This window comes from Puma concolor, chromosome D3, assembly GCF_028749965.1.
Source record: "Puma concolor isolate L17-30 chromosome D3, mPumCon1.1.hap2, whole genome shotgun sequence".
In the NCBI taxonomy this organism is placed as follows: Eukaryota; Metazoa; Chordata; class Mammalia; order Carnivora; family Felidae; genus Puma; species Puma concolor.
In genome coordinates, this window is record NC_141678.1 from 46,506,657 (window position 1) to 46,534,057 (window position 27,401).

The window sequence follows — 27,401 nt, forward strand, 5'->3', positions numbered from 1 at the left end:
AGTGATGACACATGACACTTGGGTCTGTCTGTCTGTGCTCTGGCTCCATGAAATGCTCATGGCCCTGTGAGTGGTTATAACTGCTAGCCCTTGCTCAGAATGTTGTCTATCACTTTCCACAGTTTTCCCTTGGAAGGTCCATTTGAGAAATCCCTTTGGTTCCCCAAACAGTTGCACTTCTGAGGGGCATTAAAGACCAAAACAAACGTTTGGACACTGCGGTCTGGTTTCCCTCTTTATATTGGCTACTAGGGGCAAATGTTTGGTTCTGCCATGGAAGTGCCTGGAGCTTCGTGACCGGCATTTTGTGCACAAACTTCACTATGGGCTTCACATCGCATCCCTACCAGTAACTGTCCTTTCACTCCTTTTTGTTTGGTTTTGATTTTTATTAATTTCTTTACATCCTTTAGGATTTAGAGCTTTATATCCCACCCCACTGTTTTTTTTTTTTAAACAAAAGGGATGTAGATGGCTACAAGCAATATATTGATGAAATAGTAAAAGAAAATCATTGTTTTCATTGCTAGTACATTTGGTTGCCACTTAGAGTTAACTGTCAAGACGTATTTTACCTTACTTAATGATTATGCAAAGCCTGAAACATTTGTATATTCACATAGAAATATTTCTTATTTTGTAGTGCTAAGTAATATTGTTGAGTCATTTTGGAAGTGTGTGGGGAAATAGGTTCTGCTTACGTAAATGGGTTAGAAAAAAGCTTAGGGTGGGGTGCCTGGGTGGCTCAGTTGGTTAAGCGTCTGACTTCGGCTCAGGTCATGATCTTGCAGTTCACGAGTTTGAGCCCCATGTTTGGCTCTGTACTGACAGCTCACAGCCTGGAGCCTGCTTCGGATGCTGTGTCTCCCTCTCTCTTTGCCCCTCCCCGGCTCACATTCTGTCTTTCTCTATCAAAAATGAATAAACATTAAATTAAAAAAAAAAAAAAGAAAAAAGCTTAGGATGGAAAGCCACCACCACAGGGAAAACGTACCTGAGGTTAGCTTTCGAGATACTCTAATGGGATCACGAATAACTTGTTATATCACCTGCAGGAAATTACTTTCCATCTGATGCCAATATATTGTTGTACCTTGATCACAAACTCCACTTTCCCCTCAGACCCTTTGCTTCTGACACTGTTTAGTGTCTGATTGTTTATCTTATTGTTAATCTGACAATGATTAGTGTCTGATTGTTTTCTCCATGTCCAATTGTGTAAAATCTTTTCTTCACATTCACCATGTAAGTAATATCTTGTGAGCTCAATACATACGGAGACGAAACCCCTGTCCAGTACTCTCGTCTCTTCCCGGACATTAGCCTCTCTCGTATTCAATTCTGCATCTTCTCTCTTGCTGGACAAGAGAGAACTCCAGACTCATAGTCTGTGACAGAAGTGCACTGCCATTCTGTAGAAACCATTCAAGCTTTGTAAGCTGGTGTGGCTCAGTTTTGAATTTTGCTTCTTTCTAAGTGAATTGTCACAGAGATGTGCACCATCAGGCAGAATGGCCAAGCATCAAAGGCTGTGTGAAGAACAGGCCAGGTTATAATTTTCCTTTTATAATAAAGGACAAAGGGCTTGCTCTTACTCGGCTGTTTTCTTATGGTGCTGATTTGATAATGGTGTTTTTTTTTTTTTTTTCCTCTAGGGTAACTATATCCTTTAATTTTAAGGCCTCATTAGCTATTGTACTGTTTCATCCCCAGATATTTTTTTTCTTTTGCTCCTAAATGTTTCCAGTGACAGTAGGAAAATGATGTATGTGTTGATAGCTGAGAGCAGGTTTGTTTCTAAATATATAGGGATTCATCCTAAGTAGTCATACCATGACTCATAACGTCTCTCTGAGGCATTCTTTCCAATGACCCCTTGCCACCCACGTTGTATCTCTTCTTAGCCATTATTTCTCCTCTTGTTAAGAGTTGTTGCTTATTTTGGAGAACAGTTGGGGCTTAATAACGTATGTTCTATGCTGCAACTTCTTACTCAACATGTATTCCTATGGAAGGTAGACTTGCACAAAGAGATTGATTGCACCTCCCAAACTGGTCTGTAATCATGGCCTGGAGAAGACATATAGTCCATTGCAAGAAAAACACCATCAGCTCTCTCTAGAGATGGTTTGGCTGTTCACCAAGCATGGAATTCCTTTAGCTGAGGATAAAGCTGTTAAAAGGCTAATGTTGAGAGAAAAAAAAAACAAACACACTGACTTCAGATTCACTCGAGATCAGGTTTCCGTGGGAGAAAGAGGAGTGCTGGCAATGTGCCCCTGGTGGAAAAAAGGGTATATATTATGGGCTGGGCCAGTGCTTCTCAAACTTGAATGCACGTCTGAGTCATCGATTCAAATAACATATCTGACTCAGAGGTCTGCAGGCATGACCTTAGACTCTGCATTTCTGAGCTGCTTTCCAGTGATGTCACTGTTGCTGGCCGGTGGGCCACGCTCTGAGCAGCAAGGGACTGGAGGACACCCTGCTTATTATCAGGTCTCCCTGGAAGCTGGAGAGCAAAGGGAAGCCTGACCTGGAAGCAGGGCGGGTGGTGGAGAAGAAGCCAGATGAGGTCTGGGAGGAGCAGGCAAAATCTCCTAAAGGGGCTTGTGAATGATAACAGACACTATGCTAGGGACACAGTGAGCCAGGGCTTGGGGCAAAGCGTGCTTGCAGCCAAGGAACTCTTTATATTCCTCCTGTTTCTGGCTTTCTTGAGCATGCTACACACAGGTGTTAGAAAATCAGGCTGTGCAGCAACTTCTGGCATGGGCCGAAGCACCCAGGGAGGAGAGATCCCCTTGAAGAAAGGGGCAAGCTCCCCAGGATTAGCCCTGTCGGGCCCTTAGCTGTCCCCAACAGCAAGATGGCTAATTGCATGGAAGCCCAGACAGATGTGGACTCAGTCGGCACTTGGTTCCTTACTCACAGTGTGAGTATAAACATGTTCTGCATCTTCTCCAGACTTTAGTTTCTGCATCTATGAAGCAGAGATAATATTAGTTCTAACGGACTAGGCTTATTGTAAAGACTACCGAAACATAAAAGCCTTAGTCCCTGGCACATCTAAATCCTCAGTAAATGCTAGTCTTGCCTCTTCCTTCTCCTTTTTCTTATTATTTTAGTAATTCTATTCGACCAGTCCTTGAAGGTGGCACCTTTTGATTTTTTTTTCACTTGCTGCTGCAGCCACTTGTCCGTTTTTCCTATTTCTTGACCCTGAATTTCCTGACGCTCAGGGAACTAAGCCCAGCAGAGACAGACTTTCAGGTTCTGGGACTAAGCTGCAGCCCAAGTTGCAGAGCAAAGGCTCTGGAAACCCTGGGGTTTCCAGCTCAGTGAGCGGCATGTGGCTGGCCTTGAGCTGGCTTGGTGCCCCACTGCCCCACTGCCATCGGGCCACTGCGTCATACCTTAGCCGCTGGGTCCTCTCCATCCCCCTTCTCTCTCCCAGGCATTTGTGATGGGATTTCGAATTTCGACTCTGGTTCCAATGTGTGTGGTTTTCCCCCACACATCCAAGACATCCAAGTGGTTCTTGGACACTAGCTGGGTGTCCTACAATTCAACTCAATTTTGACACAGTCTTCCTGGAAATGGATAGCATCAGATCCCACAGGTTAAAGATTCAGTCCTACAAGACTGTGCCCCACCCCCACTTCAGACCCCAGTGGCAAGTCTAGGTTGTCATCTGTGCTTCTTTTTTAAAATCATTTTCTTTTTTTTTTTTTTTTAATGTTTATTGAGTTTTGAGAGCGTGCACATGCATGTATGGGGGAGGGGCAGAAAGAGAAGGGGACTGAGGATCCCAAGCAGCCTCCTGCAAGCCCGATGTGGGGCTCGAACTCACAAATGGTAAGATCATGACCTGAGCTAAAACTGGACGCTCAACGGACTGAGCCATCCAGGTGCCTCATCACCTGTGCTTCTGACCTACCAGTTACAGATTGGAAGTTCCAGCAACTCCCTCTTCTGGTTTGATTAATTTGCCAGATTGGCTCACCGAACTCAGAGAAACATTTAATTTGCTAGATTACCAGTTTATTAGAAAAGGATAGAACTCAGGAACAGGTGGATGGAAGAGATGCCTTGGACAAGTGTGTAGGGAAGGACGTGGGGCTTCCATTCTCTCTCTGGGTGCGCCACTCTCCCCAAAGCCTCATGTGCTCACCCACCCTGAAGCTCTCTGAACTCTCTCCTTTTGGGTTTTTATGGAAGATCTATTACACAGGCATGACTGATTAAATCACTGGCCACTGGTGATAGATTGAACCTCCAACCCCTTTTCCCTCTAGAAAGGTCGGGAGGGTGGGACTGGAAGGTCCAACCCTATAATCATGGGGTAAGTTACTCTGGCAGCTAGTCCCCACCCCTGGGTGACCTAGAGGCTTTCTGAGAAACCTCATTAATATAACAAAAGGCACATTTAGCTCTCTTATCATTTAGGAAATTCCGAGGGTTTTCGGAAGTGTGTGTCAGAAACGGGACAGGACCAAATATGTATTTCTTATACATTACAATACCATAGGATCCTTCCTATGTCTTCTGGGACTTCACATTCTTCTTGGGGAGTCAACTTCATGAAAAAGAATTAGTGTGCGTCCTGATAAGTATAACTACCATGGAGATGATGCCAGCAGGCCAGGTCTGGGGACGCAGAGGGCGCCCCGCGGGACCAGGCAAGAGGGTCCTTGGCTTTGCATAGGATAGAAATCAAATTTGAGCCAGCAGGAAGTGAGAGCAGAGTTTATTGAAGATATAGAGCAGATACAGATGGGGCTTCAGGGAGACTCAGGAAAGGAGCCTGAGTCTTGTCTTTGTTCAGGCTCTGGGGGTTTTTATTGAGGCTTGTGGCCTGGTGTATGTGTCCTTTCAGGCATTCAGGAACCTGTTAGAACAAAGACAAAGGCCCAGGTGTTAGTCCTGGGAGTCAGGGGGGCTTGGCATTGAGATGTTTAGGCCGGTGGTCTGGAATGGCCTATGAGAGCTTTGGCTGGTCATTCTCACCTAGTCCTTCCTTAGATGTTATCTATTCTAGAGAAATCATTAACTCCTGTCCCTTACAAGGAAGTCATACGCTATTTGCATTGTGAGGCGTGTAGAAAGGGGGGTCGGGGTGCACTTCCTAGCAAGAATCAAAGCAGGAAAAGGAGCAAAAAGTAGATTTTTATGGAGTCCTTGTTTCCCTGTCTCAGAGGGTGAAAGCATCTTTGTTTGGTATATTTGGGGAAGATTTCACAAGGAAGCAGCCTTTCCATTAGTCATTGAAAGATAAATAGGTTGTCGGGCCAATATTGGCCCTGCTCATAGTGCAACCAACTGTCTTGGTTTTCTGGGGATCGAGATGTTTTCTGGGATGTAGGATTTTCACCAGTGAAACTAAGACAGTGCCAGGCAAACCAGAATGGTTGGTCACGTTGACGAGTCCATCATGATCATCTGTCTGGGCCTTGGAGTCTTGTTTTCTTTTAGCAGTTCTCTGAGAGCCTGTAGTCTGTGGTTGGGACCCTGACGTCAAATTCTAGAACATGGAGGGGCTCTCTGCCTGGAGTAGTGGATGGCTGTCAGAGTCTCTATCCTTTTGTCCTACTCTTGGTGTTGGGACTTTTCTTGATTACCCTCTTCTGGATGAGCCTGTCTTTAGGTCAGTGTTTCTCCAAGTTAGTCTTGAATCCCTGTGCTCAGAAGGGGGACCCCTGCTTGGGAGTTAATGTCATCCTGAGATTCTTAATAATTTTATGTTTGAGTTTGTGTTTTGTAAGTGAAGTCCAATAGGACAATGGAGGATATGCTGGCTTATGGATCATCTTCCAGTCTGGACAGGTTCTTGGCCATCTGCTCCCCTAAGGCCTGGTGCTTCCATATCTCCTACTTTCTCTTCCTCCTCCCCGTCTCCCCCCTGCCGTCCTGGCTGGGGTCTGAGAGCAGGTGCATGGAGGTTTGGCTACATGCACACCACGCCAAGGAGGGGCATGGCAGGGCCACCCCTGTCTCAAGGCACTGGAGCCATGGGCAGCTTGACAGGAATGAGTCTCTCGCCCATCCTGCATCCAGGTATCAGGCACATTTCTGTGGGGAAATTCTAGTCGCTCAGGAGTCGCCCGTCTGTGTGGGTTGGGGTAGTGTGTCCATAGGAAGGGGAGATTGGCCTCTTGTCCTTGCCCAGAGCACAGTGTGGTGCGTTGCATCAACCCAGCAGTTTTAGGGAGGAGGATCCTGGTGTGTACACAGCCAGTGGCAGGGCAAAGTCCCCTGGCACCTGTGAGGGTCTGCTCTCACCCAGGGACGATCTTCTTGCCCAAGGGAGTCCAGCATTAAGTAGCAAATAAAAAATCATGGTTGGCCAAGAAAGAAATTATGGAAGGAAGGAAAAAGTGTACTTTAGTAGTGTTAAAGGCACCTTTTTTCTTGCCTTTGTACAGGGGCTCGTGTGTTTTCCTTTTGCTTTAAGCTCTGTTTCTAGGCCTCACTGCAGACCTACTGAATTAGAGTTTCTAGACTAGTATCCTGGGAATCTGCATTTTAAGATGCTCCCCAGCTGCTTCTAATGCACACCTAATTTTGAGAGCGCTGCAGTATCCTACCGTCCCCCAGCGTGGCTGAATGTCCAGAGTTGAACACTTCTTCTCTCTGGTAGAGTTGCCTTTTGTGTCCACCGTGGGTGGTGTGGGCAAAAGGAGAGAGAACTCAACTCCTCTGAAGTCTCAGCTTCTACCATTGACTTCCAACCTAGCAGGGGCTGCGGGGCCAAATTGGTAGGACCCGGGGTCCTGTAAGCATCAGCACCTCTGCATTTCTAGCTTGCCAGGATGTCCAGTTATTTTCTTTCCAGGCTCCCGGTAGAGCTGCACTTGGCCATGTCTTTGAAGGGAAGCATGGTCCTGGGACCCGACTTGGTGTGTGATGCACCCTGTTCCCTCCCTGCCTCAGTGGTGTGCCAGATAGTAGGGGCTCTATTGGTTTGTGTCCCCACGTGAGGAGGGTGTAGAGCCGAGTCCACCCTCAAGAGACGTCTGGCGTGAGTGAGATGTAGATTTAATCCCTGAGATTCTCTGTTGATTGTCAGCTGCAGTGTAACCAGTCTATTGACTGTCACCATTCTAATGAGTGTGACTGTGTGTACATGGGCACGAATACGTGTATGTATTCATACATGTGTATATATATTCACACACGCGTGTATGTATACATATATACACACGTATACTTTGTATAAATGTGCTGTGACATCTGGTTTGATGTCTTCCATATTCACGTACTTTATGTTTTTTGAAAGTGCATTGAGACTGTATGTGTGTCCATTTCTTTGCGTCTGACCACTACGGCAGGGTTGGTGTTTGTACAGTCATTAGTGAGATGGTCTTTCACATTCATTTAATTAATGGAATGTTGCCTTAGGGGAAATCATATAAAAGTATAAATGAGGTGTGTGCTAAAAGCTACATCAGGTATTTAGAACTTGTGTTGCATTTTTCCCCCAGAAAAAAAAACATGTTATAAAAAGGACTTCCTGAGCTATGTCTTAAAAACCCATTTAGTCCCTTGTGTAGCTAAAATGGCTGTCATTTGCCATGTTTGCAATATGGGATGGCATTAACGTTATGGTATAATCCTCCCTTTCTGTGTAGCTTTTGGGGTACAGGGACAAAAGGTGCCTTGGGTTGGGGAGAGGCTTCCGGAAGGAAGAGCAGGAAGGGGAAGGGAGTGGGTAGGGTTGGACCCATGGGAAGTGAGAGAGGGGGTGGGTCATCGTGTGGAGGTTTGATGATGGAACTTGGGGCTCTACCCACCCTCCACCCTCAGACCCACCTTTCTAGAATGCCTAGTCACTCACCCCACCTACCATCTTCAGACTCAGACCTCATTCCCGCGAGGTGGTGGTTGGCATTGAGTGAGATGGGTCCTGTGGGCATGGAAGGTGTCCCCACCGACCACTCCCCCACCGCAGTCCCCTTCTCTGCCAGCGTGCAGGGTGGAGTATCATTGCTCTCACATTCACCTGGAGCCCATTAGCTCGGGGCCACTGGCTCTGGTTTCTCGGTTTAACCTACATCTGCCGTGGCTGTGTCTGGTCACCCTGGCCTCTTCCCTCAGGTTCCACCCCACATCCTGTCTGGGGTAGGCTTGAATCCCTGCTTAAATTCCTAACTGTGTCTTGCCTGGAGTTGGATTTCAGAAAACTGACCCAAGGTTATGGACTCTGGCAGATGCTGAGATGGGCACAGAACCCACTTTTCCTGATAGCCGTCAGGCGTGGAGCCCGTCCACACTCCATCTGCTGCCCACCACCTCCCTTCACCCCATTGCACTCTGACCCTTCACACCCAGGCCTCTGCCTACCCTGCAGCTTCACAATGTGCCATACATTTGTCTGGCTATGAAAGTGCTTGCTCTGGTCCGCAGGAGCCAGGGCATTTGAGTGGGATCCTTTGGGACACAAGAGGCCATCTCGTGTCCAGATCTGAGAGCTCAGCCAAGGGGCACCATTTCCATACAGTGAAGGTGACTTTGAGCTGTCCCGTTTTATGCCAAGTAAGTGCAGTCCTTAGGGTTTTGGCCGCCTACCAGCCCCACCCTCATCCAGGCAAAGTGCGGGCGCTGCCCTGACCTAAGCTACGTGTAGCCAGAGGATTCCTGTTGCAGTTCCTGAGTGGGCAGGATAATCAGACACCCATCCTGTATTCACTAGGCCATGAGCACTCTAGCTATGAATATTTATTTAGTTATCCTGTAAGGAGTGTTTTAAAGGAAAAACAGGATGCTCCAGAAAGCATAAAATACAGAGGACTCACTAGAGAGAAGGCTTCGCTGAGACCCATGGATTAAAGAGGAATTAGCAGGCTCTGGGGGGGCTGGGATCAGGCTTCACTGGGTCCTGCTGAGTTGAGAAGGAGGTGAGGTCTTTCAGGTGGTGATGGAGCAGATAGTTGTAATGTGGGTCTGAAGTTTCCATGAACGTCTGGGCTAGAGAAATAAATACCGAGAGTCATGGTATGATGTGGGGATAGTGTTGTATGAGTGAGGAAAGACTGAGATCTAACTCTGGGTGAGCTGGGAGTGAGTGAGAGGTGAGCAACGGACAAGACAGAGCATACTCTTACAAGAAGTGCTCTGTGAGGGGAGGAGGGGGTTTGGATGGAAGGAGAAGCTGTTCCTGACTTCGAGATGGAAGAGACTTTAAAAGCTGATGGGAAGGATACAGCAGAAGGCAGGAGGGGACCCAGAGTCCTGAGGAAGGGATTGGCTTTAGACAAGAAGAGGCTCCTCCCTCCATTGGTCCGGAGGGAAAAAGAAGATGTGTAGTTGCAAATGGCTCATAGATTTGCAAAGGGAAGGGAAGGCAGTCCCTTTCTGGTAGTTCTCATTTTCCCTATGAAAGAGAAGAGGTCACCTCTGAGAGTGGAAGGAGCAGAGGTGAGGTAGCGGGAGGGGTTTTCAAGAGCACGGAGAATCAGGCTCAGAGAATGGGCAGAAGCAAAGGTTTCGCACGGTCTGACCCACAGGCGGGTCTGCAAAGGACACAGCTGTGGCCGAATGCCACTTGCGGCAGCAGGTACTGATGAACAGTCAGCCCTGAGTCTGGACTCTGGACTCAGTACACCTGTGCTGGGGCCTGCACCTATCCCTAGAAGCCAGATGGTACTGCCATCTTTGTTGCTTCCAGAAAGAATTCTTCATTGTCTGTGCCCCTACCTCTTTGTATCACTTGCTCTAGGAGTAAAATCTTGGAAGGAGACTTCTGATTAGCTGAGCCCGGGTCATGTACTCGTATTGCCTTACCTGCCACAGGAGTCAGGAAGCTGGCATTTTCAGCTTCTAAGGTTAGAAGGTGCATTCCGTGCCCAGCCCCAGATTCATAAGGTGGGAAGGGAATTCAGGTCCTCAAAAGCCTCAATAAACATAAGACAAATGCCTGTGATGTGGCTGCCTCTCCACTGGTACTCTGGACGGCAGGTCCCAGACACCCAGGAAGCAGCGTCCTCACCCGGGACTGGCTGTGATCTTTCTCAGGGTGGAGATGATGCCGCTGCACATGCATGGTCTCTTCCTTTATTTGGGCTTGTTGTTGTGACAACCAGGAAAATGTCTCTTTACATTCTCCACACACCCCAGCTGGTGGTACCATCCCCTTGGAGAACCACACCAGGGGATTTAGTGTTCAGGAGGTAAAGACCACTTTTGGCCAAAGGATGAGTTCTAAGAATATTTAATCTGTAGCCCAGCTGGTCTGAAATGACATGTCAGCTTAAAGTTCATTCTGTTATTCTTAAGTTCATGTAATAAAATCTAGGTGACCACCATTACGCTCTACAGACACTTACAACTGTTGTCGAAAAGGTTTCTGAGGTGCCCTGTCATCAGGAAGATCGTTGGATACACAGCCAAAAGGATAATTTTAGCCTTAGGTAAAACTATGATCTAGCCATGGTTGGTGAACTTAAGAAAGAAGTAACAGAGGAAAAAGGAATAAGATAGCCCATAAGAGTAGGAAAGGACCATTATGAGTGCAGGCCCAAAATGTTACAACTCTCTAGGTAGAAAGATATTTGTCAAGAGGAAGAGCCTGGGACATTCTGGAGGGTGTGATCTTTTTTTTTTTAATTAAAAAATTTTTTTTTATTTGAGAAAGAAAGAAAATGAGTAGGGGAGGGGCAGAGAGAGAGAGAGAGAGAGAGAGAGAGAGAGAGAGAGAGGATCCCAAGTAGGCTCCACACTTACCTCGCAGCCTGACGCGGGGCTTGATCCTATGACTCGGGGATCATAACCTGAGCTGAAATCAAGAGTTGGAAGCTCAACCGACTGAGCCACCCAGGTGCCCGAAGGAGGGTGTGATCTTCTTTATGAAAAATGACAGCCACATAGTTTGGAATCTGATTGAAGAGAAATCACCATGACCGAGAAATATTTTGTTGAAGCCTGATATAAGCCATTTATAGAAATCAATCTATTTTCAGGAATCACTGAGTCTAAAAAATTTTAACCAGATTCAAGGAAGAGTTTGATGACTTAGTCTTTGGTAATTAACATTGCATTAGTGAAACCTCTTTGCCTTGAAAGATCCTGACTGTGTAATTTCCCTTCTTCTGTATAGTTTGTCAGACAAATTCTTAGGCTGCTTTTCAGTTCAGTGAGTGAACCAAATGCCACGGGCAATTTTCTTACAGAAAACTCCCTGAGTTTTACAGGGAGAATCAGGCCCTAGACAAAAAAAAAAAAAAAAAAAAAAAAAAAAAAAATTTCGGACAGTTAGAGTAACCAGAGCAGGATAAAATATAAGGTGTTATTAGGAAATTGGACCCAGAGTTCTTAGATTCCAGGGGGCTTCAGCTTATTTAAAACCACCACCATTTTGTAAATTGTTACTTGTAGATAAAATGTTCCTGAGCAACATATGCTAGTCTCAAATTCTGCACTTTGAGTCTACTTGGGGAATAATGCTTAAAGTCCACAAGGACTGAAAATCCCGCTCTATGACATTAATCATTTTTTTCTCCAGAGTTAAGAACTCATCAGAAATAAGATATAGATGCAAGTGTTTGACCTTTTCTCTATCTTTCAATTTTTTTTTTCTTGAAATCTTCCATTAAAAAAATAGTAGGCTTGGGGCGCCTGGGTGGCACAGTCGGTTAAGCGTCCGACTTCAGCCAGGTCACGATCTCGCGGTCCGTGAGTTCGAGCCCCGCGTCAGGCTCTGGGCTGATGGCTCAGAGCCTGGAGCCTGTTTCCGATTCTGTGTCTCCCTCTCTCTCTGCCCCTCCCCCATTCATGCTCTGTCTCTCTCTGTCCCAAAAATAAATAAAAAACGTTGAAAAAAAATTAAAAAAAAAATAGTAGGCTTGTCATTTTCCAAGTTATTAGAGTGTTCCAAATCTTTAGACTCAATTTTGCTTTAGGGTTGCTATTTCTCAGACTATTGTAGTTATTTTTAATGAGGAAATGAGAGACTTGATTCTTCTCTCCTTTCCACTTTCTACCCCTGTCTTTGCCTCCTGCTGACTGGAATTTTAATTCCTTAAAAAGAACCCAGGGAAACATGGTTGTCGGTATTTAAACCCTGGGCAGGCTGTCATGTGGGATAAAGAGTGGAGATCTGTGTTACTCCAAGGCAGGGGAAATGGACTTAGAAGAGAAAGTTTTTGACAAAACACCAAGGAAACATAATGGCTGGAACTTGTCAGCAATGCTGTGGGTTTCCTCTCAAAAAGAGATTCTTGGGTGAAGGTTCTTAACCTGGGTGAGAGGTTGACCTAGGGACCTCTTGAGTCCCTTCCTGTAAGTTTCTGAAATGATCCACGTTCCCTCCTCACAGGTGAGCAGGTGCTTCTGGGAGACAGGAAGAGGCACGGAGGGACAAAGTGACTTTTCTCCTGAGCACAGTCTTTTTGATGGTGCCAGAGACTGGGTTTTTCAGCCCCAGGTGATGATAAACTTACAAGAAAGGGGTGACTTTGTTCTGCCATTGGCAGATGTGTTCTTTGGACCATGATTAAAAGGATCCTTTTTTTTCAGGCCAGCTGAGTTGTGTTTTCATCATTGGCCTTGATTGTTTTATGAGGATTATATTTCATTTTGTAAGACGTTCTCAAACAAGGTTACCAAAATAGAGTTTAATTTCACTCGATCTGCATTTTTCCTTCGCAATTAACATTTTTGTCTATAGAATTAGCTCCATAGATAAGTTTTCTAAATGGGCACCCTAGAAGAAGTTTAATGGTTTCGTTCCATATTTTGGGCCTTACTTTTCCTAACTTGTATTCGTGTTTTTACATGGAGAGTGGGAATGTTTATAATTTAGCTAATAGAAACTAAATGTTTGAAGGTGCCTCTTCACAGGTAACTGATTAATGACAAAGGTAAAAAGATAATGATGGGGGAAATCTGGTGGACATCTCATTAGACAGAGGATCAAACATAGCATCACTGATAATAGGACCACCTGGCATCTCGTGCCCCCTGGCGTGATGCCATGAGAAGAAAGGTAATGCAAGAAGTAGTCTTGCCAAAATGCTTAATCAGATGATGAGAAAATAATCAGGCAAATTCAGATTGTGGACCCTTCTGTGACAGAAAGGACGTGGACTCTTCTTAATGCCAATGTCAGGAAAGACAAAAGCCATGGGGGGACTGCTCTAGGTTATGTGACACAAAAAACTTAATAGGTACATGGTGCATGTAATCCTGGATTGGAATCCAATGGGTATTGTTAGGAGAATCAGGGAAATTTGAATATGGACAGTGTGTTAGATAATGTTTTTGTACAAATGGTAAAAATTTCTTAGACATCAAAATGTTGAGGGTGTGTAAAAAAGTCCGTGTTCTTGGGATATACCTGCTGAAATAGAGGTGAAGCATAATGATGTCTGAAACTTACTTGCAAAGATTCAAACACAGAGTGTGTGTATGTGTGTGCGTGTGTGTGTGTGTGCGTGTGCACGTGCAGAAAGAGCATACGTGAGAGAGAGCACAAGTATGGCAAAATGTTAACGTTTTGTGCATCCGATGAAAAACATATTGATGTCCATTGTACCATTCTTTGAGCTTTCCTGGAGGGTTGAAAATCAGGCAAAATAAAACGTTGGAAAAGTGAATTAGAAATTTTACTCCACTTTGTGGAGCAATATGCTTATCAAATTCTAAAGCTGTTAGAGCAGACTAATTTCATATCACAAACTTAAGACTTTTGGTGGAGGGTGTGCTATCTAGTTGAGTGAGAAGCTAATTCCAGATATGACTTTAAATACATTTGCATAGCATTTTGCAATTTCGCGTGTCCCATTGATTAGTTTCATTTCAATTCAACAACATTTATTAAGCACCTATTCTGAGGATACAGGAGTGATTAAGACACAAATGTGGGAACAACAGATGAAAGTGAATATATGCCACAGAGCATGATAGGTGCTCTTTTAGATGAGAACATAAACTTTGTATGACATGGATGTTATTGCTTCTTATTTACTTAACAAATATTTTTTATGATCATTTTATGTTACTATTTTATGGGGGAGGACATAAAATCTCAGAGTGGTTCAGGGAGGTGCTTAGAGTCACGTGCCCAGCAGGTGGCAAGGCAAAGGATTCAGTGCAGGGGGTTGGTTCTCCTGCACCCTTAGCAGTCCACCGAGCTTGGGCACTAGCTAGAACACTTGGGGGTTCACCTCTGCCTCCTGAACTTGGAGGCAGCTACACAACTTTAATATCCATCCGTCCATGCATCTATCCACAGTATTTATTGAACATGTACTACGTGGCCATCTGGGAAGGCCCTGAAATCATGGGCTGTAGTGAGCTGGAATCTCAGAGGCTTCAGAATGGTGAGCATTGGCAGAGAAGCAAAGGTCAGATGATGCCATCTTGTCTCACCTGCTCACTTTAGAGGCATTTGAAGTCAAAGTGCCTCACACTCTACCTATTATATTACCTGCTTCTTTAAAAAAAATTTTTTTTTAACGTTTATTCATTTTTGAGAGACAGAGAGAGAGACAGAGCATGAGCGGGGAAGGGGTAGAGAGAGGGAGACACAGAATCTGAAGCAGGCTCCAGGCTCTCAGCTGTCAGCACAGAGCCCAGCGCGGGGCTCAAACTCACGAACTGCGAGATCATGACCTGAGCTGAAGTCAGACACTCAACCGACTGAGCCACCCAGGCGCCCCTATTACCTGCTTCTTGAAACATTATTTAAAAGACTACTTTGTATCTTCAACTGATTGATCATGAAGTTCAAGCCCTCTGCAGCTCATTCCAAAATCACATGGAGAAAAGACTACAGCTCAGTTCTTCCTGGTCATTTCTTCCTCCTTATCTTTGACTCCCAAATATTATTTCTCTGAATTGCACAGCTCTGCCCCTGCTTTTCTGCTTCTAGAGCTTTCATAGTCTGGCACTTCCTAGCCTCATGAAGGGCCCTTGTTTACATCTGTGAACCTCATAAGTCACTCATGAATGCTTTGAAGAATTGTGAGTGATCAAGGAGCAAGCATAAGTAACTAATAATGGGAGTTTAACAGAAGGAGCCCTTTATTTATTTATTTATTTATTTATTTATTTATTTATTTATTTTTAATGTTTATTTTTTTTTATTTTATTTTTTTAACGTTTATTTATTTTTGAGACAGGGAGAGACAGAGAATGAACAGGGGAGGGTCAGAGAGAGGGAGACACAGAATATGAAGCAGGCTCCAGGCTCTCAGCTGTCAGCACAGAGCCCGACGCGGGGCTCGAACTCACGGACCGCGAGATCGTGACCTGAGCCAAAGTCGGCTGCTCAACCGACTGAGCCACCCAGGCGCCCCTAATGTTTATTTTTGAGAGAGAGAGAGACAGTGTGAGTGGGGTAGGAACACAGAGAGAGGGCAAGACAGCATCTGAGGCAGGCTCCAGGCTCTGAGCTGTCAGCACAGAGCCTGATGTGGAGCTCGAACTCACAAGCTGTGAGATCATGACCTGAGCTGAAGTTGGACGCTTAACCAACTGAGCCACCCAGGCACCCCTGGAAGGAGCCATTTAAAAGGCACGTGATTTTAAATCATCAAGTAAAAAAAAAAAATAAATTCATGGCTTGACTTGAATGAACCGAGCTGCAAACCCACTTTGGGGACCACTCACTTTGCCTTGCAGTGACACTTTGAATCTCAGAGGACATTTGCTGCAGAGCTGGAGTTCTCAGCGAGAATTGATTGCAGGTTACACAGCGGTGGTGGTGATAGAGAAACCATAGGGTCTGGTCATGCAGATGGGGTCAGAAGAAACAAAGTGCACCCTAGCAACAGTCGGGGCACTTAAACATGCGTTGAGGAACCTCAGAAACCAGTTCCTAAGATGAAAATGGAAGGGATGTCCCATCCCATGGGCACTGGAAGATGAGTTGGTAGGATCAGTAGGCTTATTAAATTAGACCGGGTGGCAGGCTTCCAAAGGTTGGCAGGTGGTGGGGGGAAGCACACTGAGGCACGTCTGAACCGGCTCCTAGATTTGGAATTTTTAACTGCTGTGCTTGCTTCAGAGGGAGCACAATCCAGGTCAAATCCAATCCAATGAAATCCAAATCAGAAAGAGGGAGAACAATCCAGAAAGAAAGGAGACATTACCTTGGAACAGGATGAAGTGAAACAAAAAGAGTATCCCTTCTGAGCCACCGAGACTGTTTTATTTATTTGGAGTTTTCAGTAGCAGAAAGTGCAGCTTTGGAAAAACCAATGCAGTCAAATAATCCTCGAGATGTATTATAACATAGCTCCTCATCTCCAGGCTCCCTATAATGGAATCTTAGGGTGATTGGAAATAATGGTATTTGGAAGTTTTCTGATAATTTACTCCCCCTAGGATGAAACAGGTCAACTATTAAGTACCTCTTAGGTTCTATGGCTTAGCTAATGATCAGTGAGTAGAATACACATAGGCTCAGGATTTTAAGCCTAGAATACTTGGACATGTTACTTAACTTCTTGAGAGAGAATGTTTGTGAGGTGTCTCACGTAGTACCTGGAACATAGTAACTGTTAGATCATAAACTATTAAGTAAATATGTTGTTTTCTACAGTGTGTGTGTGCTATGATTGTGGAATTTTGAGGGAAGAGGTTAAGAATGCTTTGAATGATTCCTGTATCCAAAAATGTTTCCTTTATATCCTATCTTACTCATGTCTAAAGGCGGTCTTACTTTGATGTGGTCTAAGAGATAAGCAAATAGTTTTCAGGGAAAAACATTTGTAGTGATTTTCCAAACTTGGAGTTCTGGGATTTCCTCTGAATTCCTTCACTATGTAATAATGGTATGTGTCTTTTGGAAATTATTTCTATCTTTAGAATAGATTATGGTTTTCAGAATACCTTACAGTTCCTAATCAGTTTTTCTCCATGAGGTTGGATCATTTATTTCCAAGGATCAGTAAATAATCTGGGAACATTAATCTGAGCCAGTGAAGGGGCTTTTTTTCAAGATCAAAGAACAAGTGTTTGGGACAGAACTGGCTGAATTTAGGGTTTTCAGTCATTGGTGTGACAATTCTTCCTTATGCAGAGAATAAGCCAAGGGGCTTCTTAGGGCAAAGGGTAATCTCTGTGACCAAGAGCAGTGGTTCTCACAGTGTGGCTTGGAACCCTTTGAGGTCCCCAAGACCTTTCAGGAGGTCCACAAGCTTTGAGATCCTCCCCTTTCCCATAACAGATCTATGTGAAGCCAGATTTTCTTTAAATACTTCAATCAAAACAATACAGAAGCAGTGTGAGAATCCAAATGTCTTCTATTAATGCACACATTTAAAATTTTTTTTTCAACGTTTATTTTTTTTGGGACAGAGAGAGACAGAGCATGAACGGGGGAGGGGCAGAGAGAGAGGGAGACACAGAATCGGAAACAGGCTCCAGGCTCTGAGCCATCAGCCCAGAGCCCGACGCGGGGCTCGAACTCACGGACCGCGAGATCGTGACCTGGCTGAAGTCGGCCGCTCAACCGACTGCGCCACCCAGGCGCCCCAATGCACACATTTAAAGAGGCTTTAAAAATGTAAAGTGAAGCCACTACTCTCTGTACAGTTTTTAAGTTTTGGAAAAGGTAGCAATTTTTTTATAAAAATATGGTGTTTATGTTAACATGTAGTGGGTTTATTATTATTTTAAGTGAACTGATGATAGATTTTTCAATTTTCTCTGCTTTTATATTTAATATGGGTACATTACCAAGAGATATAACCCATATAAACAAAAGCTTTTAGAGGTTCTCAATAACTGTAAGAAGTGTGCATGGGTCCTGAGACTAAAATTTGAAAACCATTGTCCCAAAGATTTTGGCTTCTAGTACCAGGTTTGGAGCATTTGCAACTAGCTGCTAGTTCTAAGACTTTTTTTTTTTTCTTTAAGATTTATTTTTGAGAGAGAGAGAGAGAGAGAGAGAGAGGAGGCAGAGTACCAGTGGGGGAGGGGCAGAGAGAGGGAGACACAGAATCTGAAGCAGGCTTCAGGCTCTGAGCTGTCAGCACAGAGCCCGATGTGGGGCTCGAACTCATGAGCCTTCGAGCTGTGAGATCATGACCTGAGCTGAAGTCAGCTGCTCAACCAACTGAACCACCCAGGCACCCCTAGACTTTTTAATTTTTTAAAATATGTGACTCTTACCATATCATTGTATGTAAAAAAATATAAAGAGGAAACCCCCTTATTTTTGTCCCTAAGAAATGAAAGGATCTCACAAAGTCTGAGTACTGCCTCTTTCTCTAACTAGACACACTCATTGTTCAAATTGCTCTATTGAGCTAGTTAATAAGGTGGGGGAATCCTTCTGAGAGTCACTGTTGGCTCTGTTACTTGGGGTCAGGGAGTGCGGGGGGTGGAGAGCATGGGGGGGTAGAGATAATCCTTGTTTATTGACATGTTAACATATTTAACACCTGTGTTTATTGTCATATCAGGCTCTTTGGGAAATACATAGACTTTCAGGGTTCAAAATCCAAGCCATATAAGTTTTCAGGGAAGGGTAAGAGTAGATTTGCAAGGATGCCTGAGGTCCGTCGTGGGAGGCATGTTGCGATTCATCAGGGGGAGGGCAAAGAAAGGACCAAAGTCTCCCCGTGTCTCTTCCATACTTATACATGGTTCTGGCCATGGGCAAAAGAGTAATGAGGATGAACGAGAAAATCAAAAAGAGGGAGAACAATTCAGAAAAAAGGAGACAGTGGAGATGATGCAGGGGAAGGAGGTACTATTACTCTACCAAAGAGTTGCTTTGCTCTCAGTTCTGCAGCTGTGAGCTCTCCAAGACCTGGAGCCAGGGGCCGTGGCACTCCTGGGAGACACTCTGGGCTGTACTGTTGGTTCTTGATCCTGGGAGAGCTTAGCACAAGATGGTTGTTGCTTGATATAAGATTTTTCAAAGATACAGGCTTTAAGATACTGTGTAGCCTTGTTAAAAATCAAGGATGAAATGAATAAGGTGTGACAAAGATTCATGTATAGATCTGGTGGAGAAAGAAAAATGATGATTTGGTTTTGAACACCATAAGCTTGAGAGTCTGCACTGAGACAGAGTTGCCCTATAGGCAGTTATAAATAGGATCTGGATCTTGGGAGAGGGGTGGCTTGATGTGTTTCCTTGGATCAGCATCACATAGAGATGGTCAAGGTTGTATAATAACTGTATCTCCTTTGCTTTATCAGCTTTTCCATGTGGCCTATATTATAATCAAATTTGCAAATTCTCCTCGCCCTGATCTTTGGGTCTTGGAAAGATCTGTAGATTTTGGAAGCACCTACTCACCTTGGCAATACTTTGCTCGTAAGTAACCTTGCTTATGACTATGTTATGAGGGACTTTAATTATTTGCAACAGATAAACACTGGATTTAACTAGAAAATTAGTCTCTCAGTTTGGCTAATTAGGGACGGGTCAATTTTAACTTTCTGGTTTACTCTCAGAACATTCTTGTTACTCAATCATGCATGCATTAATTCCAAGGATACACATGCAGAACTGAGGTTGAAATGCCTTTTATGATAAACCTTTTACCACTGTTTAGGAAGAAGCAGTGTACCTGTAACTGGGCCATAGCTCCAGTCCTTTTCCTTTTATGTAGAATTAGGGACTAAGTTTCATCTTCATGGATCCTGGATCTCACATTATTTACCTTGACTCTGTTATCTTCAACTAATGAAGAGTGTCAGTGTCTCTGAACCCTATGATGAATTGAGGCGGATAGAAATTTTGCTTACAAAGTCACTGGGCTTTCCATGAATGCTCCTTAGAGGGTAAACTTGCCTAATGAGGAGTGAGGAGTTAGAACCACATCTCCACACATTTCTGTTGGAAGTAAGTGGCCTGACATGGCTTGGTATTTTCTTTCATGAATTAAAAACTTTAGTTTAAGCTTTTGTCTAAAAACCTTAAATGTTTCCCCCTGTTCTTTCCTTCTGATGGATTTTCTTAAGAAAACGTAAGATTTCTTTACTTTTTTTATTATTTTTAAAAATGTTTATTTATTTTGAGAGCGAGAGAGAGGAAGAGAGAGAGAATCTCAAGCAGGCTCCATGCTGTCAGTACAGAGCCCGACATGGGGCTTGATCCCACGAACCGTGAGATCATGACCTGAGCCCAAATCAAGAGTCAGAGGCTCCACCAACCCAGCCACCTAGACGCCCTGGATACATAAGATTTCTTACGAGATTTACAATAAGATCATAATATTTTATTTTATAGTGTTAAAATCTTTTATTCCTAGACTCTAAAGTAGATTGTTTGGAACAATTTGGGCAGAATGCAAATATGGCTATCAGCCAAGATGATGATGTACTTTGTACTACTGAATATTCCCGGATTGTACCTTTGGAAAATGGTGAGGTAAGTCAATACGGGAGGATGGGAGAGATAAGACTCAGAAATGAACATGAGGATATAAAAGTTTCCATAACTGTGAAACTTGCACTTTCAACATCTAAGATAGATCATGATGGAAACCAGAACTTAGAACTGACTAGTAAAGATTTCACACTGCAGACTCCCAGAATGAGTTGGGTTGGAAATTCCTTTCTTTTTTTTTTTTAATTGAGGTATAATTGACATTGGAAGTTCTATTTGAGGTCTCAAATTCTTTGGAAGTCAGGACTCTGGATTCAAGGCTCACAGGTCTTGAACTGTCTTATCTGGGGAATGTTGAAAAAGTGGGTTGCTGGTGATTGAGGTGAAGACCCCTCCCACTGCTTCACAAATAAATATCCCCTGTAAGAGTGAGGAGATGAAGGGTAGGTGATTGTATGAATCCCTGGTCCTTCTGGGCAGGGTGAGAGTCATCCATAGGGGAGAAAAGAATTGCTGTCCCTTTGGAGTTGCATTTGGTCCTAGTGAAGCCAGCTAGGCCATTGTTATGGGAGATGGGAAAATAGAATGGGGAAAATTGGAGAAGAATTCCCTGGAAAGTGAGGCCATCATGAGCATGAAATGAGTTTTCAAATGAACTTTTTTTTTTTAAAGTTTATTTATTTTGAGAGAGAGGGAGAGAGGGCGCATGTGTGTGGATGCAAGCACATGCTTGTGAGTGGGGGAAGGGCAGAGAGAGAGGGAGAGAGAATCCCAAGCAGGCTCTGCATGGTTATCCGTTATCGTGAAGCCTGATGCGGGGCTAGATCTCACAAACCAGGAGATCATGACCTGAGCTGAAATCAAGAGTAGGATGCTTAGCCAACTGAACCACCCAGGTGCCCCTCAAATGAGCTTCTTTAAGGATGCCAGTCTCCCTGTTTTAGATGGAGAGATCTTTCTTGAGCAACTCTATCCAGTATCTTCCAATGGCTGATGAGTGGTTCCTGTCTCTTATTGTTGGCACTTGGACTTCATCACTTCAGGCTTTAAAACCAAACCTGGGTTTTGTATAGATCTTTTTGTACTTTCCACAGTCAACTCTGTATCCAGAGACTTCCTTTCTTCAACTTCATTTAGGTTTTTAGGTAACTTGAGCTTTGTTTCTTCAATGCAACCAAAAGTTGTTTTCTTATATTTATAGATTTTAAGATTTATAGATTTATAGATTATATTTTCAACATTTCATAGTATTACAACCCCCTAACTACACTGATAGAACAAAGGGTTTGAAAATGAAATGGTAACAATTTTTGAGAGCCCAGGTTTTAAGGAGAGATAGCCAGAATTTGGAACTGGAAATGGGAAGGAAAGACAAAACTAGCAATGATATTTTTAGACGTAAACAAGACCCAAGACCACCTACAAACTCTAATGGCTCAAAGAAACCAAACTAAAAAAAAAAAAATGTTATTTTTAGTTACTTGTGGCTGTATTTTCATGAAAGGACTTTTTTCCCTTTTGTGTGTGACTATTTTAGATTGTGGTGTCCTTGATAAATGGTCGACCAGGTGCAAAAAATTTTACTTTCTCTCACACCCTGAGGGAGTTCACAAAGGCTACAAACATCCGCCTATGTTTTCTCCGAACCAACACCCTTCTTGGACACCTCATTTCCAAAGCACAGAGAGATCCAACCGTCACTCGGCGGGTGAGTAGTGTTTCTAAGTGCCTACAGAACAGTTTCTGTTACTTTTTTTTTTCTGCTTATCAAATTAACTGCCTTTCAAGTAATCTTTACAGCCAGTAATGGTGTCAGTATAGGAGTTGTTCTTGTATGAAATACTAGATGTAACTTTGAAGTTTAGTTGTTGAAGGAAAATCATTCTATTCAAAGAGGACGAAGTCAAAGATGACAGCCCCTCAGGTGTTAGCCTGCTATTCTGACAAATAATCCCCAAGTCTCAGGGGCATAACAAAATAAAGGTTAATTTTTTGTTCCTGTCACAGTCCAGTGTGGGCAGCAGGTGGAATCGACTCCACGCAGTCATTCAGGGAAGCACACTCTTTTTATCTAGAGGTACAGGCATCCTTTAGGACCTCAGAGTCCACCTCTAGATCCCCTGCACCTGGTCAGCAGATGAGGAAAGAGAGCGCATAGAGAAGACCCACCTGCTCCTGACCACACTGGTGACCTCCATTGGCAGGAATTGGCGGTGTAGCCCCCCCCCCCCCCCCCCCCCCGCCGCCGCCATGTGCAGGAGGCTGGGTAATGTAATCCAGCCACAGTGGAGGAGACGGGTATTGTGAGCACTAGTGATGTCTACTGCATTGGGTAGACATCTGTTACTCTCAGTGTCAGGATGGTACCCCTGCGTCCTGGGCAGAGAGGGAGCCAGCAGAATAAATATCTTGAACTCACTCTTCTCCCACCCTCTGATCTCCTGCTGGTGCCTCCCACTGGCCAAACCCAACAGGAAGCCAGTGGGCAAGAGATCCTTGTTGTAGCCCATAAAGTTCAGCCCCAGAGCAGAAGGCAGAAAGAAAAAGGTGGTCCTGGAGAGTGGACCTGGAAGGGTGAATGGAAGATGTACAGTGTATCTTATAGAGTTTGGCTTCTTGTGTAGGTAATATCAGAGAGCTGGAAGAGGAAGGCAGAGAGATAAGTAGGTTTTGCTACAGTTTTGATCATTTTCTAGAAAGAGAGGTCATCTTGGGTGTAGGTGGCTTGCCAGCTGCATTTTGTGCCCCCTTAGCTCTCTCTGAGCCGCGGTAGGTGGGGGCTACACTGGATCCCAGGATGAAGGGGAGAGCTGGGATTTTGGGTAGACTGTAGCCAGACTGGGTTTCCAGTCCCTAGATATTTTGGAACCTTGATACAAATGCACCTCACCATCTTTTCCCTTTAATTCTCTTTTTGGAGGTTGCAAGATCCGTTACTCATAGGTACGTATATTTTTTACTTAGGTGAACATAGTCGTCTCTGTGAAGGAAGTTTTTATGGGGCTCATCTCACATATAATCTGGACACCCCTCATGCCAATCTAGTTTGCCTCTTGAAGTGGAGGAACAGAATAGACCAGAACATCACACTCTCTCATGTGTGCTGCTGCGGTGAAGTCTGACTGAGGGCTTCTCTCCCTTGCTGCTTGCTGCCCTTAACACATGGGTAGAGAGAAATTTCTATGACGATCAGCATGAGAGCTCTTAGTGTTAACCTGTCCTAGAAAGCCCTTTAATACTGAATTTATCCATATTAACAACAGGGATTGTTAATATCTTCAGACTTAGTAAGGCTTAGTAAGATACTTCAACAGGTGTTAGTGTGGAAATCAGAACAGAACCCTTCCATGGAGTGAATAGAGTGCTGTAAGGTGACTGATGGCCACAGCAGCAACACAAAGATACAAAAGTCCTCTCGTCCTTGTGAATTCAAAGACTTCCTCGCTGACAGCGAGGTTTTCTCACTGGCAGCACGGCCTCATGAGAAAGATTATTCGACACCCCACAGATTCCTCGCTGGGGCCTGTGCGGCTTCTGCTGAGTCTGAGAAGGAAAGGAACTGGTAGATTGTGCCACCTGTCGTTGCTAGCAGGGAGGTCTCCAGCATACCGGAGGTGTGCCTGGCTGCTGACATGGTCTCCCAGATCTGTGGCCTGGTCTAGGGGCTGATCCCCAGGGGAGTCTGAAGCTTGCTCTGTCTGGCCCTTTGGAGCTTGAACGCTGCCTTCATTCTTACTAACCCTCAGCTAGCCAGGCATTCACAGCTGCTGGTGGCCTGGCCAGCCTCGACACTGTATCTGCTCCATGGCTGTCAATATTCTTTCCTTTCCCCAAGCCGGCATGTAGTAGGTGCAACATTTTTGATATTATAAATTTATTTTTGGTAAATAGATGTGTTGGATTTATGAAACCCAGACTGACATAAAAAAGTGACCTGGGAATCGCTTAATCCTTTTCCAGAAAGCTATAATAGGGCGTGCTTACTTTCCAAGGCAGTTTCTCTCCGTGCATTTAAAGCCTTGGACTTTTAAAAGTGCACAAATTCAGCAATATGCTAGGATATTTGATTGAGGAGTGTGTTTATTTTGTAAGAAAAGTTACATCCAAATGCTGCTCCCTTTTGAGTTAAGGTAGGCTCAAGAATACAGGATGAAAGGGAAGAAGGTCAATACAGGGGTGAGTTACAGATGAGGAAAGTTTGTTGCTGCTTAGTAAAATGGTCACTGCTGTCTTCTGTTATATAGTATTATTACAGCATAAAGGACATCAGCATTGGTGGGCGGTGTGTTTGCAATGGCCATGCAGAAGAGTGCAATGCAAACAATCCTGAAAAACTGTAAGTACATTGTACACATTTTTTTTTTAGCCTTGTTGTGAATGTCTCATTGTTTCAGTAGATGCTTGCGTCTCATTAAATATTTCTAAGTCCTTGCCCTCCATAGGAATGTTTCACTGTCAACAAATAAATGGTGTGTGTATTTCCCCCCTCCTCTGGCCCTGTACTTGCTTCCACGTGCCCCAACCAGCCCGTGGCAGACATGGCTAATCGATCACAGTGCTCTTTGGATGCTCTGGGATGCGGGCCCCCATACCCAGGTGGTGCCCCAGGCATCCGTGAATAATTGATTAGAGTTAGCAAGAGAAATTAAACTTGTTTGTCATCCCTGGTCTAATGAGATCAGGGGATGTACGTTTTTAAATCCTTGTTTTTTTTCTTTTCTTTTCATTGTGGTAAAACACACAGAATATAACATTTACTGTCTTAACTGTGCAGACAATCTCCAGAACTCACTTTATCTTGCAAAACCGAAGCTCTATACCTATTAAACAACAGCTCCGGGTTCCTTCCTCCCCTAGCCCCTGGCAACCCCCATTCCCTTTTCTGTGTTTATGAACTTGATGACTCTAGGTACTTCATATACGTGGAATCACACATTATTTGTCTTTGTGCAACTGGTTTCTTTCACTTAGTGTAATGTCCTCAAGGTTCATTCATGTTGTAACATGTGTCCGAATTTCCTTCCTTTTAAAGGATGAATAATACTTCATTGTGTATATACCATATTTAGCTTGTCCATTCATCTGTTGATGGACATTTAGGTGACTTCCACCTTTTGGTTACAGTGAAGGATGCTGCTATGAACATGGGTGCACCCATTTTGTTTTTAATTGAGACCTATTTTACATACAATAAGATGCATGGATATTAACTATTAAGTGTTCAGCAACTGGATACACTCATGTTATCAATACAAGAGGGATGCTTTTGTGGCTGGAAATGATTGGATGCTAGATATAGTAATAATTTTCTCTCAATGTTTTGTTTAGAATCTACAATTCCCCATGAGCAGCATTTACCAGAGACGTTTTAGTTTTAATCAGATTGAGGTTTGTACAACATTAGGCTTCATGTCAGGGACAGGTGCCAGCTACCATCTTGGGTGGCATGGAGCCCTGTTCCTGACCAGCAGCAATCCCTAATGTTGTCAGCCCTCCTTAGGGGATGACACAACAACGTGAATCCATCAACTCACCAGCCTTTAACTGGCAAGCACTTGTTTATTAATGATTACTCCATTGCCACATGTAGCCTCCTGGAGGGTATGGCCCTGAGACACTAGAAGTCAGAGAAGTCCCGAGTTGGAGAGAGAGGGGAGAAAAGAGGTCGGTCTAATGTCCTGGGGCCTCAGACAAAATGGCCTCCCTCCATGTGGGAGAGGAGTTGAAGTCATCGAAGAAAGTCTGAGCTTCCTGCCTGGAAGTGCTGCCAAGCGTGTTGACCTTGGCAGACGTGGAGGGGTTCCGTACTGGGTGGCGCAGAGTAAGAAATCAAGGTGAGTAGAGAAACTGTCTCCCCTTGCCTCACGTTACACCAGCACAACAGCCTAGCCTCCCCCTGCCTGCTGGTTTGCTTCTGCCCGACAGGTTATCCATGTAAATGCTGAGGAAATCCACATCCATGGGTAGGAAAAAATATTACAACCTACTTAAGGGGATGTAATGATGTAATGGAGGGAGCAAAGGTCTGGACAACCAGCAAAGTTAGTTGCTAATCAAGTAGAACCCATGAAAAGACAGAAGAAGGCTTGAATTAAGCGTGTATACCATGCTGACCTTGGCATATGGAAATGCGGGTGGATCACCAATTTAACTCTGAGCTTCCTAGCAGCCAACTCAAAAGGGGAAGCCTGCCTAATTTCTTATTTCACTACGATGATAACCTAAAAAGTGATCAGTTGTTTAGGAGAAGAATGTTGACACTAGAATCAGATAAGACATTTCTCTGGGAGGGTGGTGGGGTGATCGTCATGAAGAGAATTCTCTGGTCAACATTTTCAATAACATCCTTCTATCAGATGCAAGGATGAGTTTTCTATATCAGCCATCAGCCTAGGCTGAGAAAGAATCAGAAGAAGCAATTTTTTGTGGGCACCAATACGATTCAGACTAGTACCCATTCTTTTTTTCTCCTTCTGCGAGAGTAGAAAAAAATGTTTATCTTCCAATGAGAGTGTTTGGAATAAACGTTCTTCAAGCAATCTTCCCTTAAATTCTTTCAGTTCAGCTTAAGCAAATACTTTGGCAGTGAGGTGAAATTGTCTACTAAAAGGCCAATTGGATTCCAGCACCGATGCAAGTGCAGTCAGTGAAATCTGTGTCCATTTGCTTTCACAGGCAGCCGGGCTGGGAGAGGGATGATAACCTTTTTTCGAAGTGTAACTGAATATATGCTATCCCCTCCCTTCCCTCAGAAGAGTTGAGAGAATGAATCCCCCACAGGCCCAGTGAGGACTGTTTTGAATCCTCTTTTCAAGCACAGATGACTGAGAACACAGAGCCTGGAGTTCTACTCGAAAGCCATGGCAACGTTTTCATTTTAACTTGGAAACATTTTAAGGCTCATGTTTGATCCTTTGAATGTAGATTTTTAGGTTGTTACCCCTCTGCCTTGCTGAGTAATCTCAGTTTTTTGGCCCTGCAGGGAGGTGTTTGTTGGAGCTGGAGCACCTCTTGGAGCAGGGTTTTCTGAGATCTTATTAGAAACTGGCTCTTGGATTTGGTGAATCTCTGTGCCTGACCCCAGGTTGAGAGCAAGAAACCTGAGCAGACC

The 27,401-nt window shown here is 44.2% G+C and overlaps 1 protein-coding gene across 7 annotated transcripts in view; it reads left to right on the plus strand.

The window, feature by feature from the left end:
- Positions 1-27,401, plus strand: part of LAMA3 (laminin subunit alpha 3) — a 274,529-nt gene that overhangs the window by 55,751 nt on the left and 191,377 nt on the right. For all 7 annotated transcript variants that reach the window (XM_086682631.1, XM_086682625.1, XM_086682626.1 and 4 more), the window contains 4 exons: positions 19,156-19,273; positions 20,214-20,332; positions 21,828-21,998; positions 24,535-24,626. In XM_086682631.1, coding sequence (XP_086538757.1) covers positions 19,156-19,273; positions 20,214-20,332; positions 21,828-21,998; positions 24,535-24,626 — 500 coding nt within the window. The remainder of the gene's footprint in view (positions 1-19,155; positions 19,274-20,213; positions 20,333-21,827; positions 21,999-24,534; positions 24,627-27,401) is intronic.